Source organism: Leucoraja erinacea, chromosome 5 (assembly GCF_028641065.1).
Source record: "Leucoraja erinacea ecotype New England chromosome 5, Leri_hhj_1, whole genome shotgun sequence".
Taxonomy (NCBI): Eukaryota; Metazoa; Chordata; class Chondrichthyes; order Rajiformes; family Rajidae; genus Leucoraja; species Leucoraja erinaceus.
In genome coordinates, this window is record NC_073381.1 from 44,605,348 (window position 1) to 44,620,488 (window position 15,141).

The 15,141-nt window shown below is 44.5% G+C and overlaps 1 protein-coding gene across 2 annotated transcripts in view; it reads right to left on the reverse strand.

Moving 5' to 3' along the window:
- The window catches only part of LOC129697175 (trifunctional enzyme subunit alpha, mitochondrial-like), a 60,428-nt gene that overhangs the window by 18,940 nt on the left and 26,347 nt on the right, over nt 1-15,141 (reverse strand). For both annotated transcript variants that reach the window (XM_055635485.1, XM_055635484.1), the window contains exons 8-14: nt 12,481-12,603; nt 5,323-5,441; nt 3,178-3,234; nt 2,386-2,495; nt 1,021-1,155; nt 576-747; nt 402-488 (exon numbers count right to left, since the gene is read on the reverse strand). In XM_055635485.1, coding sequence (XP_055491460.1) covers nt 402-488; nt 576-747; nt 1,021-1,155; nt 2,386-2,495; nt 3,178-3,234; nt 5,323-5,441; nt 12,481-12,603 — 803 coding nt within the window. The remainder of the gene's footprint in view (nt 1-401; nt 489-575; nt 748-1,020; nt 1,156-2,385; nt 2,496-3,177; nt 3,235-5,322; nt 5,442-12,480; nt 12,604-15,141) is intronic.

Here is a 15,141-nt window from a genome sequence, read left to right on the forward strand (position 1 = left end):
AGGTATTTCCAAGTGTGAGACTTGGAGAGGAACTACTGTCCTCTTCGAGACAGTAAACTTGTGGGATTGGAGGGGTTGGTTCTGAAGTTACCACTTTAAAGTCAGTGGAGTTGTGCTGGCCTTGGGCAAGGCTCAGGCAATTAAACATTTTAGCTGGGAAAATACCAAAGGCAACAAGTATAATATTAAGTATTGATGAAGGCCAAATGACATACATGCAACTTTTTACAACCTTAAAGTTAGATATTTAAAAAAAGTTATGATTCAAATAGTTTCAATATCAGTAAACCTCATGAACTTATGTTTGCAATTTAGTTTTTATTTAAAACATTTCATTTTTAAATGCCTGTGCCTTTGCTAATATTTGGAGTGAATATACCAACCAAATAATGATAACCTACCTTTTCTGGTCTTTTACTGACAGCAGCAATTTCAGAAATCGGAAGAGCAGAAGTGTTACTCGCAAAGATACAATGAGGGGAAATAACCTGTCAGAAGAAACACAGTACAATATATTTTACTGAGCAATATGCATACTTTGAATTAATTTGCATTGGTTTTATTTGGAAACTTACAGCTTCTACTTCCTTCAGGACACTGTGTTTGAGTTTCATATCTTCGAATACTGCTTCAATTACCATGTCTGCTTTATCAAATTGACAATAGTCTAACTGACTAGTCAAGTTTGACTGGATTCTGTCACGCTCAAATGATGTTAAAGACTTCTTCTTTACCTTGTCATTCAGTCTGTTGGGATTCCAGAGGTCACAATTATTGTAAACATACAAGCATAGTGTTTGCAATGAGACATTAAATTTTGTGAACTACATATCACCCATGTATAAATCCCCTGGTTTTACTCAAAGTAAACTTAAAATATTCTAATAATGTGCCATTCCAATATAAAGCAGATTTAAATTTAAGTGGGCATATATACTAAATTTTGAAGAGCTACATTAATTAAATGAATGGAGCATGCAAAATCTCCATAGAAAAGAACATTGTTCAACTGCTTTGTACCCTTTGTAGATTTGTTGTTGACCCCTTTCAAGTCCTTCCAACGTAGTATCTTTTAAGATGGTTGAAATGTCTTTATCTATTGTGACTTGTGCAATTCCAGCACCCATTAGTCCGGCACCTAAAACAGCAATTCTCCTGTCAAAAAGTAAAAATCGCAGTACATTAAATCACAAACTATTAAGACGTGTAAATCTTATATTTCTCTAGCCTACCCGAGGGAATTGGGAAATAGAGCGCAGCACTAGAATGTATTTTAGCCAATGTGAAAAAAAGTAATGCAAATTATTTATTGACATTGAAGTGCATCAAATTCATGCTATACAAATCTGTTGATCAAAAATAATGACTACTTAAAACATGTCTGCTTAGTTCTGGACTTGGAAATATGCTGCTGATGATGCCCAATGCCTTTATGCCATTACAACACCAGTTAAAAAGTCACTGACACTTCACCACAGGAAGTAGTCGAAGCAGATACAATAACATTTAAAAGACATTTGGACAGGTGCATGGATGGGAAAGGTTTGAGTTGCAGATGCCGGAAAATCGAAGGTAGACAAAAGTACTGGAGAAACTCAGCGGGTGCAGCAGCATCTATGGAGCGAAGGAAATAGGCAACGTTTCGGCAGTGAATAGGCAGTGAAACTCAGCATAATAAAGAAATTAATCAAGTGGTTGGTGTAGGAAGGGACTATGGATAGACCAGCGTGGAAAACAGAGGTAAAGTCCCAAGAGCTGTTCAAGAAATTATTGCAAGAGATTCATTAGCTCCGATTGGATTCATAATGGTACAACCCAGCTGGAGGGAGCTGCATCAGCTTTGGAGGACAGATCTCAGAAGGTTAGGTTTATCATAATCACAATTTCATTGTACTTCATAGTGACTCTTATTAATTTTTGTTGACATTGTGGCAAGGCAGAAATCTGATAAGAGTAATTCAAATAAAGAACAGGGAACAAGGGATGTTAAATTAAGGCACTACATGTTCAAGACTTGGTCAAGGGAAGGATGATTGTGGATGGAGAGATAATTTGCAGTGTGGAGGGTTCATAGGTTAGCTTTTAAACTTATCAGAAGACATTAGAGAAACAACCAGACTTTTTGATAGTGAATAATATAGAAGCTGACCAAACACATGACATTAACTATTTTTAAATACAGCTTTGCTCTTTGCCAATATTTTGATCATGCCATTGGTCTTTAATTGAAAAATGCCATAATCAATTTTTAAAAATCTCACTTGATTAATCTTGCATCACTTTAAATGTATATGTCAGAGACTGCATATTTATGGAATCTTTTTAATCTGTATGACCAGAATAAAAGGCAAACAGAAAACAATTTTATTCAAGAAATATACTTACTTGCTTTCTTTCTGTGGCTTTCCAAACTTGTTCTTCTTGCATTCTACTTGACCATGATAAAGTCCAATCAGAGCTTTCGATTCGTTTGTCATTGCCAATTCTCCAAATTTCTGGCAACAAAATTAGAATATTTCTTGAGTACAGAATATCAATTCTTACTGACTGCCAAGAGGATGATTGCAAACTTTTAAATGCTTCAAATGAAGAAAGCATAGACGGGAATAAAAAGTGAATGTGTCGATCAAGCTTCTGCAGCATTATAAGGTGAGGACAGGCCAAAAAGTTATACATTGCAACTTGCATGACCTAATTTACATTAGTTTACATACAACACATTTGCTGCTGTCACTGAGCTACCTCTTGTGTTTACTCTATGAGAGAATTCAAACTGTTAAATTTAAACTTCTATTTTAAACTTTTAAATATGGATAATAGAAAAACCTGAGGCTGCAACAGTAATATTTGACATTACTTAGAGAAAGAGCCAATAAGTGCCACAAGACAAAAAGTAATGAAGGATGACAAAAAAAGATAATGTGGGTAGAAGCAAATTTTCACTGATTTTTTGCAAAGCATTCTAGGCTGAAGACTGAAACCAGGATTTTCACAGGATACAGTAGTAATTAGGTTTGGAAAACGCATCATTTTCTTTCAAAACTAGACAATGGTTTTAATTTTATAAATACTCAAAATTAGCAGCATCTTTCAAATAGAAATTAGAGGTGACAGCTACATTATACCATTACTTTCTCAGAATCTCCTAATTTTACATAAAAACAAAATATGTCTCACCTGTGATTCCATCAAATAACCAGCATCCGATCCTTGCTCTGATCCAGTCCTCACAACCTTTATATGAAAGATAACATTTGAAATTACACATAATAAAGGTGGGACAGCAGTAACTAGCTGTCTTACATTCGATCCACACTATGGGCGCTTGTCTGTATGGAGTTTGTACATTCTCCCCTTGACCTGTGTGGGTTTTCTATGGGATCTTCTGTTTCCTCCCATACTCCAAAGATGTACAGGTTGGAGGTTAATTGGCTTGGTGTAATTGTAATTTGTCCCTAATGTGTGTAGGATAGGGTTAATGTGCCTGGATCACTGGTCGGCACAGACTTCAACAACAACTCCGACCCCCGACGCACGTGGCAAGGCATCCAGGCCATCACGGACTACAGACCCTCCAACACCACCCCCACATCCAGCGACACCTCCTTCCTTGAGGAGCTTAATCACTTCTATGCCCGCTTCGACAGGGACAATCTAGAAACAGCCATCAAGGCTGTGCTACCTGCCGATCACCAACCCCTCACACTCACCCCCTACGACGTATACGTGGCACTGAGTAGGACGAATGCACGTAAAGCTGCTGGCCCTGACGGCATCCCCAGGCGTGTGCTCAGGGCCTGTGCTGCGCAGCTGACAGACGTCTGGACTGACATCTTCAACCTGTCACTTGCCCAAGCAGTTGTCCCCACTTGCCTTAAAACCACCTCCATTGTGCCAGTGCCAAAACACTCCACTGCGGCAAGCCTCAACGACTTCCGCCCAGTTTCACTTACCCCCATCATCACCAAGTGCTTCGAGAGGCTGGTCCTGGCACACCTCAAAAGCTGCCTACCCCCCACACTGGATCCCTATCAGTTTGCCTACCGCAAGAACAGGAGTACGGAGGATGCCATCTCAACGGCACTTCACTCCGCCCTCTCCCACCTCGACAACAGAGACACTTACGTAAGAATGCTGTTCATCGATTACAGCTCAGCATTCAACACCATTATATCATCAAAACTGATCACCAAACTCGGTAACCTGGGCATCGACCCCTCCCTCTGCAACTGGATACTGGACTTTCTAACCAACAGACCCCAGTCTGTTAGGTTAGACAAGCACATCTCTTCAACCCTCACCCTGAACACCGGTGTTCCACAGGGCTGTGTGCTGAGCCCCCTCCTCTACTCCCTCTTCACCTATGACTGCACACCTGTGCATGGTACTAACACCATCATCAAGTATGCAGATGATACAACGGTGATTGGCCTCATCAGCAACAACGATGAGTTGGCCTACAGGGAGGAGGCCCAGCACTTAGCAGCATGGTGCGCTGACAACAACCTGGCCCTTAACTCCAAGAAGACCAAGGAACTCATTGTAGACTTCAGGAAGTCCAGAGGCGGCACGCACACCCCCATCCACATTAACGGGACGGAGGTGGAACGTGTTTCTAGCTTCAGGTTCCTGGGAGTCAACATCTCCGATGACCTCTCTTGGACCCACAATACCTCAACTCTGATCAAGAAGGCTCACCAGCGTCTCTTCTTCCTGAGGAGACTGAAGAAGGTCCATCTGTCTCCTCAGATCCTGGTGAACTTCTACCGCTGCACCATCGAGAGCATCCTTACCAACTGCATCACAGTATGGTATGGCAACTGCTCTGTCGCCGACCGGAAGGCATTGCAGAGGGTGGTGAAAATTGCCCAACGCATCACCGGTTCCTCGCTCCCCTCCATTGAGTCTGTCCAAAGCAAGCGTTGTCTGCGGAGGGCGCTCAGCATCGCCAAGGACTGCTCTCACCCCAACCATGGACTGTTTACCCTCCTACCATCTGGGAGGCGCTACAGGTCTCTCCGTTGCCGAACCAGCAGGTCGAGGAACAGCTTCTTCCCGGCGGCTGTCACTCTACTGAACAACGTACCTCGGTGACTGCCAATCACCACCCCCCCCCCGGACACTTATTATTATTTATTCAAATCATTTGCTATGTCGCTCTTCCAGGGAGATGCTAAATGCATTTCGTTGTCTCTGTACTGTACACTGACAATGACAATTAAAATTGAATCTGAATCCGAAGGGCCTGTTTCCGCACTGGATCTCTAAACACTAAAACTAAAAACTAATGACTTAGGTAAACTCAACAGGTCCGATAATTACCTCAATGATCTTCAGTGGAGCAGGATAAAGGCCCTTGGTCTGAGCCATCACTTTTTTTTCTACCATTTTGTAAATCTGTTCCCTGACGAAATGGAATTTCATAGCCCAAGACTGAATCTCTGCAAAAAACAATTGCATAATATATACAAATGTCGTGACATTCAGGAAACTGCATTTGCTCAACAAATTTAACATTGATAATAGCATAAATTAGCGATGTTACAAAAACTACCTTCTGCGGCGCTGCAGTTCTTCCACTGGCCGTATGTGCGACTTTGGCGCCTTTGGGGGGGGGGGGGGATTAAAATGCAGTTTTGCACCAGTCTGAGGCGGATTTCCTCGGGCTGCTAGCTGATGAAGAAAAATCGATTGGACTTCCGTTCCTGATTTTTTTTTTAATTTAAAAAATTCGCTGGACAATTTAATAATTGGATTAAAATAAAATGAGACTTCTAACGCCCTCAACGCCTACAATGTGACGGGTCGCAAGAACAGGACAAAACAAAGAGTAAGTCGTTTATTTTACATATAATCTTGCTTCTTGCGATGGCTTTAATCTAATTTTACGTTGCGAAAATGTTATTTGGGCCCCTTACGAACCGGCAGTGTCTTTTTTTTGATTTGATTTGATTCCTTTATTGTCATTCAGACCTTTCGGCCCGAGTCCCGCTGCCACAGCTCCGAGCCCCGCTGCCACAGCTCCGAGCCCCGCTGCCACAGCTCCGAGCCCCGCTGCCACAGCTCCGAGCCCCGCTGCCACAGCTCCGAGCCCCGCTGCCACAGCTCCGAGCCCCGCTGCCACATCTCCGAGCCCCGCTGCCACAGCTCCGAGCCCCGCTGCCACAGCTCCGAGCCCCGCTGCCACAGCTCCGAGCCCCGCTTTGCCACAGCTCCGAGCCCCGCTGCCACAGCTCCGAGCCCCGCTGCCACAGCTCCGAGCCCCGCTGCCACAGCTCCGAGCCCCGCTGCAACAGCCCCGAGCCCCGCTGCAACAGCCCCGAGCCCCGCTGCCACAGCTCCGAGCCCCGCTACAACAGCTCCGAGCCCCGCTACAACAGCCCCGAGCCCCGCTGCCACAGCCCCGAGCCCCGCTGCCACAGCTCCGAGCCCCGCTGCCACAGCGGCTCCGAGCCCCGCTGCCACAGCTCCGAGCCCCGCTGCCACAGCTCCGAGCCCCGCTACAACAGCTCCGAGCCCCGCTGCCACAGCTCCGAGCCCCGCTGCCACAGCTCCGAGCCCCGCTGCAACAGCCCCGAGCCCCGCTGCAACAGCTCCGAGCCCCGCTACCGTTTGAAACAGCTCCGAGCCCCGCTACAACAGCTCCGAGCCCCGCTACAACAGCCCCGAGCCCCGCTACAACAGCCCCGAGCCCCGCTGCAACAGCTCTGAGCTGCTACAACAGCTCCGAGTCCCGCTGCCTCAGCTCCGGGCTGCTACAACAGCTCCGAGTCCCGCTGCCTCAGCTCCGGGCCGCTGCAACAGCTGCCGAGTCCCGCAGCCCCAGCCCTGGGCCGCTGCATCAGCTCCGAGTCCCGCAGTCTCAGCTCCGGGCCGCTGCCGAAAGCTGGAACGCCGCATCAGCGAGTCGGGCCACCGCCGCCACAGCTCGAAGACGGCCAGCCTCGCGTTGGTAAGTCCTGGCTGGCTCTGCCTCCGGAGCCTCGAGGTCGGTCGCAGGTTGGAGACCACCAGCTCCGCCATTAGGCCTCAGCGCAGACGGAGGTAGAGAAGGGGGATACGACAACCAAAAGTCGCATTCCCCCGAAGGGAGAGACAAAAAAAGATGTTTCACCCCCCCCCCCCCATAACACAACCTAATAAAATAAAACTTAGCCAAAACAAGATTAAATTTTTTTTTTTTTTTAAAACAACAAAAGAAAGTAAAGACAGATGGACTGCAGGCGAGCCGCAGCTGTTAACAGCGCCGCCACTATCTTTCCTGCCTACATGGGGTTCCAGAAGTTTATTTTAGTTGTGTATATGTGGGAGTGGGGGGGGGGGGTGGGAGAAACTTGTTTTTAGTCTCTTCCTTTGTGGGGGACGCGACCTTTTCATGTCATATCCCCCGTCTCTGTCTCCGTCTGCGATGTGGCCTAATGGCGGAGCTGGCGACCTCCAACAGGGACCAATCTTGAGGCTCCGGAGGCAGAGCCAGGACTTACCAACGCGAGGCTGGCTGACTTTGGGGCTGTGGTGGCGTTGCGGCAGCTGCGACCCGACTTCGGAGCCTCGGATGCTCGGCTGCGGGGCCCAGTGGACTTGGCCGCGGGCCCAGTGGACGACAACGTCGGGAGCTCGCAGGCCCCAGGTTGGTGCCGAGTCCCCGGAGCTCCAGTAACAACAGCTTCGTCCGCTGGACTGGAGGGTGGCAGCTTCGTCCGCCCCGGGCCGCTCAGAGTTTGAACCGGCCCATTCGCGGAGCTCAGATTCAGCCACGGTACTTACCATCACCCCGCGGGGCACAACATCGGAAGCCTGGATCGCCTCAACGCAGAGGGAGAACAAGGAGGGAAGAGACAAGGACTTTAAGACTTTTGCCTTCCATCACTGTGAGGAGGGCCTGGTAGACTTACTGTGGTGGATGATAAATCTGTGTTTATTGTGTGTTTTGTTATTTTATTCTATGTTATGACTGCAAGGCATGAAATTTCATTCAGACTGAAAAGTCTGAATGACAATAAAGGATACTTTAGTTTACTTTAAATTCACCGCGAGAACAACGTTCCAATCGATCGCGTTCCAGAATCACCCACTCGCAAGATGGTTAAAATGTTCTTTTTTTTTTTTACAATCATGTCATAAGCCGTCTAAATTGTCTATATTTTGTGTTATTCTCTCTCCATGATCATTATTTTTAAACTAAATATTCACAACAGTTTGAGTCACATGTATTGTGCAAAAAACAATAATTTTGATTATATTTTGAGTGGATGTTTCTGGATTAATTTATGGGAATTAAACATTAAATTCCTTCCATTTGGCCTATGTTAATGACAGTGAGATTTTAAAAATCATGTTATATTATGGATTCTTGTGTGAATGTTATTTGGACACTTAGGCTATTTGAAAATGTTAACCATTTCTTAAGAAATAGATAGATGTTTAGATCTAGTAATTGAATTTAATTGATTAAATTGATTTGATGAAACTGATGAATATGAATTTCTTGTTGGGTATTTACTATTTGCTTTGCTTTATCTATAATAATTAAAATTTTAATTCAGTTCTCTTAATTTTTAAGAAAGTTATGGGTTTTTGACTGTCCTCGATCACAGCTTTTGAGTCAAGTCAATGGAAAAGCAATAGGGAACAAGATGCTAATTTCCGAATATGAAAATGGCCATAACTTTTTTAAATACTGAAGACATGAAAGTGAATTAGGTATCAAATTAAACTTCTTTTTATGCTTTATCTGATGGGATAAATTGCAGACTTGATTTTTTAAATCTCAACACTTTGTAACATTACTACATAAAGCACCTCAAAAGAATGAATGGAAAGCATGGCTGAAAAAAATAAGCTTTGGGAAGAGATTAAACGAGAAGATAATTTTTTTAAAGTTTGAAAGATTTGGCGAGGTAAAACTCCGATGCTAATAACTGAGCAATATTCAAGAACACATGAAAGAACCTACAAAGGCTAGACAGATTCCTCAAAGACTTCCCGTGATCTTTAAGGCACATCTGCAGCGTCTTAACTTACTTGCTAACTTCCTGGCTAGATACAGCTCAAGAAACGCTTGAGACTCTCCACATCATCCTGGAAAAATTGTGTAGTTAAGACAATCTTGTTACATATTTACGTCCTTCACCAGCATTCTGTGGATGCAATGTGTCCAATAACCCAGGAACCCCTTCCAAACCACAACGATTATCTAGAACAGGGAGCAGTTCCCCTCCAAATCTCACATTTGGAAACACCTTACTGTCTTTTATCATTGTCGAGTCAAAATTCACCTTTATCATATATAGTAGTTCAAGGCGACAGCTTATTACCCTCTTGAGAACAAGGTAACAGGCAATAAAAACAACCCTTACAAGTGGCTTCAACATCCCATGATAACGGCAAAAACACATTTTCCTTGTTGTGCCAACAATATGCAAATGTTTTGAAAGGAATTGCATTTGCAAAGTACACCAACTATGGCAGAGCTTCACTGATGCAAAAATAATTGTGGTACACGTGACAATAAACTAAACTGAAATCGAGTCAAACGTTTGGGGAGGGGAATAACGGTGGGGAAGATTTCATCTTGATCACAATTATACATCCAAGTTAAAAAAAAGGACAGATGAAATGAAAAGCAAGAGTATCAAGTATCCCGATAGGCTTTGGGAGGATGCTGTTAGCTAGAGAGAGAGAGAAATCCTCGACCCACGAAAACAATGGAGCACTGTGAAAACGGTCATGTGATTGACATCTGGTGAGAGCAAAACTGAAGGTAACTTCATGGCAAGGCTGTGTGGCCTTGAGAAGATAAGGTGTCTGGGAACAGCCATTTTGCAAAGGGACTATGGTGAGAATTAAAATATGAACAAGCAACATAATTAAGAATTCTCTAGCCTGATAAGGAAGGAAGATGGTGTTTTCTTTATCCAGTCTTTGGATGAGTGACAGCGAAATAATTGACCAGGGTTGTGAGAGCCTTTGATTAGAACAAAGGCTTCCTTAAGAAGGTTGAAGGAAAAAACAGGATAAACAAAGAGCAGTCAAAGACATCAGCAGTAACAAACCAGGAACAAGCATTGGTAGAAGGAGGGACCCGTGTCCGAAGCTCAGATAGGAGTTCAATAGAGTGAATCTGGCCAATTCATTATACGTATTATATGACTCCAAGTCATGAGTTTTATGATTTAGTGCAGGAAGTGATAAGCTGGAATAGTGAAGCAACTGAGAAATTATTAGGTTAGTGGTTTGCATGGATGTTTAAGTAACTTGAATGCTAGTAAAGATTAAGTAGTAGCACCGCAGCACCTAATATTTTGCATGGGCAGCTTACACCCCAGCGGTAAGAACAATGACTTCTCTAACTTCAAATAACCCTTGCTTTCCCTCTCTCTCCATCCATCCCCTTCCCAGTTCACCGACCAGTCTTATTGTCTCCAACTACATTTTATCTCTGTTTGCCCTCTCCCAACTAACAATGATCTATTCTACATTTTCCTTGATCCCCATTCCATTTGTCCTGTTTTCACACCTTACAATTCCTTATCTATGTACCGCCCTCTCCCCTGATACCAGTCTGAAGAAGGTTCTCAACACGAAACGTTGCCTATTTCCTTCGCTCCATAGATGCTGCCTCACCGGATGAGTTTCTCCAGCACTTTTGTCTATCTTCGATTTTCCAGCATCTGCAGTTTCTTCTTAAACATTCAGTCTGAAAAAGGGTCTCGACCCGAAACGTCCCTCATTCCTTCTCTCCAGAGGTGCTGCCTGTCCCGCTGAGTTCCTCCAGCATTTTGTGTCTATCTTAGTATTAAACCTTGGCTTCGAGTCTTTTGATCGGCATGTCACTTGATACATTATGAAAGTAATAGGGACAATTGTCTCTCTCAACACGAGACCACTATTTTTAACCAGTTTCTACAATTTCAAAAGTGAAAAGTTAACTTAAGTTAAGGGTTAGGTAGCATCTCTGGAGATCATGGATAGATAATGTTTTAGGTCATAATCAGGAATAAGCTTTTAAGTTCTGTCAGCTAAGAAGTCATGTAGGTCAGCTCGAGCAAGGGATAGACCAGAGATTTTGACTACCTCAAATTTGGAGTATGGAACAAATAGAACCATCCAAAATTGCTTTAAATATTATGTCTACAGCTGACAAAGGCACAGTTTCAGCCAGAAATGTGCTGAGGGAGAAATGGAGTTGAGTAGTGTAATAAGGGTAAAATGAAATAAACGATCTTTGACAGTACATAATAATGTTGTTCCAAGCTTATTTTGAATTCAAATATAAAATATCCCTAACAGGTCATAAGTACCTGGGAAACAGAATCACTTCCAATCTGTCATAGACTATACTATCTTGGACATATTGTCTGTCCTTCATCGTCAAAAACGTGAACATCCTCCCCATCAGCATTGTGGAGTTGCGGTTATGCTTGCATAAACTACAGAGGTTAAAGAAGACAGCCTCCCAAGTGCACTTAGGAATGATGTATGGGTCAGCAATACTCAGATCCTGGGAAAGAATACCACAGCAGTTCTCAATCTAATATATTGCCTATTAACAGCACATCTAACAACAGCAGTAAAGTATAACTGTAAATTTTACTATGTCCTAGCTGGTGCTTAGATGAAGTAAAAACCTGAGAAATGCATGTGACCATTTTCAACGGGGATCATTGAGCAATAATCAGGAACAATGATCTTGGCTAAATTCGTCTCACATAATCTAATAGTAGTATTAGATTCCAATCTAATAGTATAAAAATACCAATCTGTAGTCCCATTATTATGACTCAAATATTAAATTAACAACAAAAAATAAAATTTAGCTCAGCTACTTACTACTGAGCCACTTTCCAGAAGAGTTTTCTTCCACAAAACAGCATACTTTAATGTCAACATAGAAGTGTTTGCAATGGTTTGAATTTGACAACTAATCCTTCGTGAACAGCTATGGATAAATAATGTCATAACCATGACATCATAAATAAATACCATCTCTATACAAGTGTGTGTGTGTGTGTGTGTGTGTGTGTGTGTGTGTGTGTGTGTGTGTGTGGTCTTCAATGTATCTTCCTCAAAACACTACGCACTATGCTTAAATTTTTACATTTTCTTACACATTTTCCCCATCACTACCTCATCAGGTTCACTTCAGATTTCATGCTCTACTTCAAACCAGAGAGAGACAGACAGACAGAGACGGACAGATCAGGGGAGGGGGGGAAATCTCTCTGTCGGTTTGCTCCTGTGCCTGGCCAAGATGCCCATTCGCGGTTTCTCCCCCCCCCCACCGTCCCCCGTTGGGGGATGGGGCCCAAAAGGTCCGACTTAGTCTAATATATATTATCTTTTGTTGTGTAGGATAAAATGTATCGAAACTTGTTAAACATAGCATGGAATTTGCACATAAATCATTTACTGCAACATAAAATACATTAACAAAATTCTACTGTTACACAGGAAATTATATGTTGATTCCTAACTTACTGTCCATCATTTTCTTGTCCTTCTTGAGGGAGATCTGTTTATTTGCTATTCCTCTGGCACAATCAATTGCCACTTCTTCCAAGTATTCCACTGTCCTCTCTTCTGGACTTTTCAACCCAGGACCTATGAAAATTAAAATTTATTGCGAATTTAACTATAGACTAAGTTTTAATGATCATGTTTCAGCACTGGAATATGGCTAAAGCTCCGTCCATTAAAGTTATTCATTTATTGCATTTTTGATTATTATATTTCATCTGTGTTTATTGTGTTTTACCGGCCTGTTAAGCTACAGCAAGTAACATTTTCATTGCTGTGTTGCTGGTACATGTGATAATTAAAGACTCTTGATTCTTGATCGGGTAAATTTATGCCAGTCTTCTTCCCTATCCAGTAATGAAAGTACAGATCCGTCACCACTTTTTCGGCAACTGGAACGGAGCTCTGGAACTCTGGCCTGGCCAGAGGGGGCAGATCCGTTCCCATAGCTGATTTCCTAAGCCGACTTTGCGGATCAGTATCTTGGCATTCAGCACAATTCGGCTAGTCTTTAGAGCAATAATGCCTCATCAGTTAATGACATAAATTCAAATTAGTAAAAATTAATCAGTAGATTCTACCAGCAGGGTCTTCTTGGTGAGTTACTGACCTCTCCACCACCAGACTTGGCACCCAGTCCTGGCGCATAGCATTCATATTTTGAGCTTAGGGTTGGATACGCTGGATGACAGATTGGGAAATACAAGGTTTGAAGTACGAAGTACCATACTTACATATCTGTTGTGCTGCAGCAAGCAAGAATTTTACTGTATCATTTCGGGACATCTATCTATCTGTACATAACTAAAACTCTGATCTTGTGCTCTTCCGGTTTGCGGGGTTTTTCTATTTGCACAAAAACGGTACTCGATAGCGCTACGATTTTACGGCAGGTTACTCACCTTTCTCCTGTGCTGCGAGTACAACAAGTTTCATTATGATTGGTGGTATATTGTAAAAGTTATCAAGGTTTAAAATTCTTAAAGACTGATTCCTTCAGTCAGCGCCACGCAGATTGATCTCTTCTCCTGTCAGTCAATGCCACGGCCGGGATGGCGACGCCCCTTCCTGCCCCACCGGCGGCGGCCTGTCCTGCCTCACTCACAAACTCCTCTCTCCCTCCTCCTCACAGTAACTTGTCTATCGTCTCCCCCACCACCCGGCGGCGGCCGCCGCAGGAGCAGGGGGGGGGGGGGGGGGGGGTGGGTGGGATTCAGTGGAGGCCCTGGTCCCCCAATGCAACCGTTCCCCCAACGCAATATTCCACCACTCACCCGTTCCCTCAACACAAGGCCAATTCAACCAACTCAATCCATTCCCCAAGGCAATATTCCACCACTCACCCGTACCCCCAATGTAATATTTCACCACTCACCCATAGCCCCCAACTGCGCAGGGGCTGCTTCCCGCCCCCCCACCCACTTCCGCCTCTGACTGACGCCTCCCTCCACCAATCATTGCGCTGAATCATGTCCCCCCCCCCCACTGCTTGCTGACCGATGTCCCTCTCACCCAATCGGAGCTCTCACAGAAAACCATTTATAGATTTATAGAAATTTAGATTTTTTTAACGAATTTCAAAATCCGCGGAGAAATCTCATGCCTGTGTAGGAACAGGGAAGAAATTTTTCTCAAATTGGGGTTTTGTAAATTAAAAAATGTTAATAACTTAAACTATACCATCAATCTGAACGAAACTTGATGCACTACTAAAGACAATTATGAGTGAGGTGGTGCAAACATTTTTAGCGCTATCGTATTTAGTTTTGGCGTAGTTCAGATCACTAAAAGCTGGCATACAAACAAATATGCTCACTCACAGACAAGATGAGAGTTTTAGTAGTACAGGTGCACAACCTTTTATCCGGAGTTGCGGAAACCGAAAAACTCCGAAAACCGGCCATTTTTTCCAGGATGTCGTCTGCACACCAAAGCTCGCGTTTGGCGCCAAACTTGACCCGAAACGACCCACGGTCAACCCAGCAGGTCTGTACTACTGTAGCGGCTGCCTCCTCCCCGGAGACCGGGGAGACACTTAAACGTCTGTAAATCATTGCTTAAATGTTAGTCAGTTAGTTTGGAGGGCTTTTATGTGAAGGGGGGGTGAAGGGGTAAACTTTAATTCTTAGTCCCCTACCTGGTCGGAGAGGCGGGTAGCGGTCAATGCCTTACCGGGTCGCCGTGCAGTAAGCTCCGCAGCGCTGGGGCTGTGGGCATCCGGCCGCGGGCGGCGCCGGTTGTAGCTCCGACCCCGGCAACTCTACCCCTGGTTGCGAGGTGCTCCAAATCCACCGCCGCCCGCGGCCGCCCGCAGCCCCAGCTCCGTGAATGTTGGGAGTCGGTGGCGTCGCAGCGCTGGGATACCAGCGGGGAGCTGGCAATGCCTTACCGGGTCGCCGTGCGGTAAGCTCCGGAGCGCTGTGGCCGCCGACTCCCAACATTCGCGGAGCTGGGGCTGCGGGCATCCGGCCGCGGGCGGCGCTGGATTTGGTGCGCCTCGCAGCCAGGGGTAGAGTTGCCGGGGTCGGAGCTCCAACAGGAATAGGGCAGGAATAGGGCTCAGGTGTTGATCACTTGATACCTAATTGCCAATTGGGGACATCACCTGTGCAATTGCTTATG